This window comes from Drosophila bipectinata, chromosome XR (genome assembly GCF_030179905.1).
Source record: "Drosophila bipectinata strain 14024-0381.07 chromosome XR, DbipHiC1v2, whole genome shotgun sequence".
Lineage (NCBI taxonomy): Eukaryota > Metazoa > Arthropoda > Insecta > Diptera > Drosophilidae > Drosophila > Drosophila bipectinata.
The window spans coordinates 17,269,715-17,276,463 of record NC_091735.1 but is presented as its reverse complement, the minus strand read 5'-3'; the positions used below and the strand labels follow the sequence as shown (position 1 = coordinate 17,276,463).

The 6,749-nt window shown below is 40.2% G+C and overlaps 1 protein-coding gene and 1 long non-coding RNA gene across 3 annotated transcripts; both read left to right on the top strand.

Annotated features, from left to right (window-relative positions):
• Positions 1-82: 82 nt before the first annotated feature.
• On the top strand, positions 83-2,504 carry LOC108123636 (kinetochore protein NDC80 homolog). Its single transcript, XM_017238881.3, has 3 exons — positions 83-267; positions 339-398; positions 523-2,504. Exons 1-3 carry the CDS (start codon positions 185-187, stop codon positions 2,384-2,386), a joined length of 2,007 nt encoding a protein of 668 aa, XP_017094370.2. The 5' UTR covers positions 83-184; the 3' UTR covers positions 2,387-2,504.
• A 226-nt stretch (positions 2,505-2,730) lies between these two features.
• On the top strand, positions 2,731-4,287 carry LOC138925596 (uncharacterized). Of its 2 annotated transcripts, none has more exons than XR_011441841.1 (3): positions 2,731-2,848; positions 3,373-3,964; positions 4,183-4,287. It is a non-coding gene; the product is annotated as an uncharacterized lncRNA (long non-coding RNA). The 2 variants fall into 2 exon arrangements; XR_011441842.1 differs by having other exon boundaries at positions 2,750-2,844.
• Positions 4,288-6,749: the final 2,462 nt, after the last annotated feature.

The window sequence follows — 6,749 nt, the reverse complement described above, 5'->3', positions numbered from 1 at the left end:
TTGAAAAGTTAACCGGTTTGTTTTTCCCGCGCTATCGATAGTTCTATCGATAGGAAGTTCTATTGTTATATCGACAGCGCAAGCGCAGCCAACTTCACGTCGAACCCTAATACATTTTCGAAGACGCGCATAAATTTTGAAAACAAAATATTTATAGAATCAGTTAGTAATACCACATAAAAAAATGCATCACCTGCCCCGCAGGAACAGCGAGTTCCGCGAATATGCCGCCGAAGAGCCTGGCACCACCGATAAGCGGCAGACAAGGTAAGCTGTTTGCGTTTGTTGTGACGGAATGTTTTTTTTTATTATTATTTTAATATTTTGACTTTGCGCAGATCAAAATGGACTCTAACAACACCCACACCAAATTTAACAACAGCAAAAATGAACAAGCGGTAGGCTTTTATAAGTTTATTAATTAGAAACACTAATATCATAGTGAAATTATAAACGATGAGGAAGAAGCCACCCTTTTTATCTAGGTAGTATTAAATTAGCTAAAATAAATTTATATTGCAGACCCTCCCACTCCCGTTTGCCGCAACCCATGAATCTGGAGAGGGATCGAGCGAGTCAGATGGGTATCACCCCGATGAGGAATACCCGGGGTCCTAGGCCCGCATCCGTTGAGCGACCTATAGCTCTGCACTCGGATAAAAGCTGGGTGTCGGAACGGGCTCAACAGATACTTGAATATCTGAGCAATACACAAGGAGGCCTGCAATGTCTAGGAGCCGACTTCTTCGCTCGTCCTGGTGGATTACGGAAGATGACCTTCAAGCAGTTCCTTGGCATCCTGAACTTCTTTTTTCAGAATGTTTGGCGCAATAAGGTTACCGTAGGAGCGAATCCGGTGGAGGATATAACAGCAGCTCTGCAAAAACTCCACTATCCCCATCAAGTAAGCAAATCCTGGCTGAGTACGCCTGCAACTCAGCATTCCTTCGGCCATGTCATCGTGCTGCTGGATTTTCTCATGGATTTCGCCCCACCTTTGGATACAATGAACTCAGAACCATTCCCATTCATGGAGACTGCCGAGCAGCCCAGTTCTTACTTGCACAGCATCGCTGAAATGACAGCCATGTCCACCACGCATGCTCTACACGCTATCCAGCTGGACGAGGAGCTAAATGCCTTGCTCTTTGAGAAGAGCGCCGAGTGTAATCATTTTTGGAATGAGGAACGCGCCGAGGAGGAGCTACAACTTCAGGCCAGGGTGTGCGACATGGTCATAAGCAGAAAGAGTGACTTCCTTAGTCGTCAAGCGCTCGACAGCGAGATTGGCAACCTACAATCCCAGATATCGAAGCTGGATGAGCAACTGCATAGTTCCGGGGAGGAGAAGAAGCTTCAGCAACTGCAAAAGCTTAACCAGGACAGGGAGCAACTATATCAACAGCTTCGTGCTTGCCAGGAGGAGATTACCCAACAGGAGGATGCTAAAAACACCTTGAAATCCAAGGGTAAAGAGCTTCAAGAGGAGATACAGCGCCTAACCAGAGGCGAGAAGCATTTACGCAATTCCATTGCCAATCAGAAATACACAATCCAACAGGTTAGGGCTTTGCAAATGCAGCAGGCCGACCTCAGCAACGAATCCCAAGTATACGAACGGCAGGTGAAGGATCTTTGCACTCGCGAATCCAACCAGCAGGTGATGCTTTCCAGAGCAAAGAAAAAACTACTGGACACCATCGAAAGCTTTAATTCGCATGTCCGCCACTTCAGCGACTCCGTTGCTGCCCAATTGGTTCGCAACCAGAAGTGGGATCTGTTGTTGCCTCTGCAGCCGCAGAGCAAGGATGACATCCTGGTACGAGCACGAGTCCTGGAGGAATTCAGTGGCATTGTCCAGCAGCAGAGGCAGCTGAAAGAAAAGAACCGTCAGGCACTGGAGAAGGAGATTAACAAAATCCAACTAAAATGCGGAAGCTGCAAGCAGGAGATCACCAATCTGGTGTCACGGCTACGAGTGCTCAAGCAGGCTTTGCAAAACCTGGAGGGTACCTACACCACCAGACGCGAAATGAGACGCCAGCACCAGGAACAGCTAGAAGAGGAGCAACTCCGTTTGCTCGACAGCCTGGAAAAGATGCAGCTGTCGGAGCAACAACTGATCGTCAAATTGGAAGTCAAGAAACAGCGAAACGAAGAGCTCCTTACGGCGGCCGAGGCATACCAGGATCAGTTGTTGACCGAACGTCACGCCTACCTCGACGACTACGAAAAGAAACTGGCGGCAGCCCAGGAAGAGCTCGACGAGTTTAATGCTACCATAGAGCAGACTGATATTATGCTCGAGGCGAAAATGCAGCTGTTGGAGAACACAAAACCGGCATCCTTCCAACCAGTGTTAGAGGCCCTGAAGGGCTTAATGTAAAACTATTAAAAATAGTATTTATTTAAAATGTTAATTGTCCCAGATGAGTAAATGTTGATGTATTTATCCTAAATCCCCAGCAAATATTTATAAAACCACTCTATTTATTTAGTTTTTTTTAATATCAATTAATTATAGTATGTTTGTATAATATATCTGTAAAATCTTAAAAGAAAATGTTTAAAAAATTAAATATTGTGTGTTTTTACTGAAGGATAAGGGGAAGGGGGGCAGGGGAACGCCTGGAGGAAGGATTTTCCACCAGGATGCAGTGGGACGTCACTGTTTCCGAACTTTCCCGGAATTTCCAATTTTTCAATTCAATTTTTTGAATTTTCCGTCATTTTCATGAATTTTTTCCTACTTTCTTGAGTTTTTCCGAATTTTTAACGATTTTTCAACTTTTCCGATTTTTCCGAAATTTTCCTGAATTTTCTTGAGTTTTCCAGCATTTTTCAGTAGGTAAATTCTGTTTTTTGAAACTGTTTTTTGTGAATAACTCGGCCATTTGGCATCCAATCGTGGATTGTGATGGCTCAAAAGAAGTGGAAAAATACGGTTCATCTACCTGGCTACCAAATGCTGGTATTGGCCAAGTTAACACGGAGTGGCTAACAAATTTGTTTTAAATATTAATTTTTGAAAGTTCGGTTGTTTATATCTCGGCCATTTTCCAACCGACCGGGAAGCATAGTACCATTCCAGGACCAGGGCCTTGATATCCTTCGAGCTTCATTAAAGGATCCTCATGAAGTCCTAAAAGAACGATACTGATCCTTGCCTAAAATATGATTGCCGCTCGACATTTTGTTGTTGGATTCTGAAGATCCTTTGATGCAGATCGAAGGATGTTCATGTCCTGATTCCAAAATTATATTCCATTTCAAGATCGGTTGAAAAACAGCAGAGATATAAACAAACCAATTTATCGAAATATATTTCTAAGCTAAGTTTCTTTACCATTCGGTCTTTTCAAAATGCTACAGTGGAAATTTCCAGCGGCAAGTGCATCACGGTTTCTCTTATAATACCTATAGTTGACGGATTATACCGCAAAGTTGACCAACTGACACCATCGTTATATACGACCGCGGGAAAAATGAGGCAAGAATGTTGGTTGGAGTCAATAAAAAAGGGCTTTCTTAATATGAAGAAAGAAGCATTACCATAGTTAAAACTATTTTTGACCCGAGGTTAACGCTGAGCAAGCATCCGTTCTTCTAGAAAGTGAGATTGTCATTTCATCTCAGCAAATCTCGAAACCAATTATGGGATTGGAAGCTATAATTTTAAAAGCAAAAAACTATTTAATTATTTTGTTGTAATGATAGCAATTGAAAAAACAATCACTAGCCGAAGTGATGCCATAATCGTAAAAAGGTAATATCTACAAAGAAGTGTAGCATCCCAGCATCCCAGATCTGAGCATACATCCCAGCACACACAGAGTCCGAGCGAATTTTTAACAAGGCCGGACAAATAGTCTCAGATCTCGGCAGAACTCGACTAAAGGAGAAACACAGCATTTATTTTTTTGTTAAAACTACAGAACCGATTTACTTCAAATTTTTTTAAAATGTTCGTAATGAAATTCTTGTGTGCTTGAACGATCGACTTTTCACGCACAAACTTTTTTTTCGCCGAAATGAATTTTTTTGTGAAATTTCTAGAGACCAAAAAGTTCATATTTAGCATAAAACGTTCTTGTAGGCATAAAAAAAATTTTTTTTAATTGATCGTTCAAGCACAAGGAATTACACTAAACTAATGAAATTTTTTTACTTTTATGGTTTCAGTTGACCTGTTCGACTTGGGGAACTGTCACCGCAAGGCTCTAAAAACTATTTAATATTTTTCCACCAAATTTTGCACAAACATTGTTAATAAAGTGTACTGTCAAAAAATTAAAACATCCGTGTAATTAAATAATTGCTACATACCTAAAAAAAATCCGAACTTTCCTCTTTTTCTTTGACAAAGAAGGTATATAACCCCTTAAGAGAGCTTTAGCTTTGCAATCACTATGTCGGGCCGCCCTCTCCGCTATCGAGAGCTTTAGCTTCGCGTATGTCTAGTCGGGCCACATCTTTTTTCATGTTATTAGTCACTGCTTAGCACCATAAACTGGATGATCGTAATGGTTGATCCCAGTTTCATCTGCCTGCAGTATAAATAAAATATAACGTACAATAATTAAATTCTGCTGTTCATTTCCCAGGATTGAAAACTCTCAATGACCAAATACCACTTAAATATATTATTCCAAAAAAGCTTAAATACATTTTTAGTATTAATTTGTATTACTCCATTAAGCTACAAATGAAATGTATTTTTATTTTATAGGATTTCCACAAATGATACATTTTTGTTTAAATTTCAATTTATAGCTTTTTTTACATCTAACAGTTAAAGCTTCGTGTTGATAGTTTTCCACCTTCAGTTATGAATATCAATTTAATCTGTAAAAAAAAAAAAACTTAAAAAGAAAAATTTTTCCTGCCCCAGAATGAGATCCACCATTTCTAAGGCATTTTGATTAGCTTAATTGACTCTTTGCTATTTGTGCTATTTGAATGACTGGTTTTAGTAAATGTAAATGTATTGGTTTCTTATCTGACCCCATCTTATTGCACCGTTTGTCCAAAGAAGAACGCAAGAAGAGGCATTTAGTAGAAAGTTGATATATGATATGTATGTGGAAAAAGCTTCATTAGCGTTTGGAGTGGGTTCCGGCGAGGTTTTAGTAAAACAATGGGAACAAATTTGACTGTTTCCATTCTAAATTTTAATTAGAAATTATCTAGAGTTATTAAAAAACAAGAAAGGAAAGCTAACTTCGGGCGGAGCCGAAGTTGATATACCCTTGCAGCTAAAACCGGATATATATCTCAAACATCGGATATAGTTGGCCGATCCTTATGATTACGTCATAATAAAACCAATTACAATAAAAAATCTAAAAAAAGTCCCAAGCTTCTATCTTCAAAAATACGAAAGTTGATATTTATACCAAGTACCATTTCCGATCAGATATATGGCAGCTATGGGATATAGTCGGCCGATCCTAATGAAATTTGGTAGGTTGGATCAACTGACCAAGAATTAAATCTGTACTAAGTTCCAGCTTTCTATCTTCAAAAACACGAAAGTTGGGTCATTTCCGATCGTTCAGTTATATGGCAGCTATAGGATATAGTCGGCCGATCCTTATAAAATTTGGCATGTCGTATTATTTTGCCAAAAATAGCTCTCATGTAAAATTTGAACTCTCTAACTCTAAAAACACCAAAGTTATACCATTTCCGATCAATCAGTTATATGGCAGCTATAGGATATAGTCGGCCGATCCGGGCCGTTCCGACTTATATACTGCGTGCAAAGGAAAGAAGGGTGTGTGCAAAGTTTCAAGACGATAGCTTTAAAACTGAGAGACTAGTTCGCGTAGAAACAGACAGACGGACATGCTCATGACATGAGGTGATCCTGATCAAGAATATATATACTTTATAGGGTCGGAGATGTCTCCTTCACTGCGGTGCACACTTTTGGACAAAATTATAATACCCTCTGCAAGGGTATAAAAGTCCGTTGCATATTTATCAATTTTATTGAGGTACACAACTTCTTATGGTTCGAATTTTGGCGTACGTGTAATGTAATCATAATCTATACTTTTTTTTTGTTTGCTAATGTAAGTAAATCTTCTTAACACAACTCTGGATGTAGCTGGTGTTTTTATTTCTCCACTGGAATATAATCCAATTGAGTGTGCATGCACGATTCATCAACTGAGGGAGAAACTTGTATCCCCCAGCGACGTCTACGTACTAAAAACTTCCTCGTTTATATCCGCGAATTTTATGCCGGTTTTTAGGTCTTATGCTACGGCAGCAAGCTTGTTATAGTATGATCTTGGTGTGTGATTAAGTCCAATCATGCGTATATCCCGACCGATACATGAATTGTCGCCAGCTCCAGAGACCACCACTGATTACCCGGACACTAATGATATTGATATCACTAGAGCTGAAGAGGTCTGAAGCGATCAATCGTTTTACCGACTGACCACTCCATATTCCCCTCCAGTTCACAGTGGCGGAATGGACAACTCGACAATATGTGACAAGCCGAAAAGTCTCCGAAAATTTGTCCGTATGTCCTGTGTCTCGTATTTCTCAACTTTACGCTGATGCGCATGGTCGAGAGAGTGTCCGACAGTCACAACCTGTGCGTCGATCACATAAATGTGATTTTGTCAGATAGCTACTCTTTCAGGTTTACTCAATCCGGTCTCGCCCTGCAGACTTAGTTCAACATGAACGACACAGCCTTCCCGCTCAAGTCCCCTCTTGAGCAAATTTAC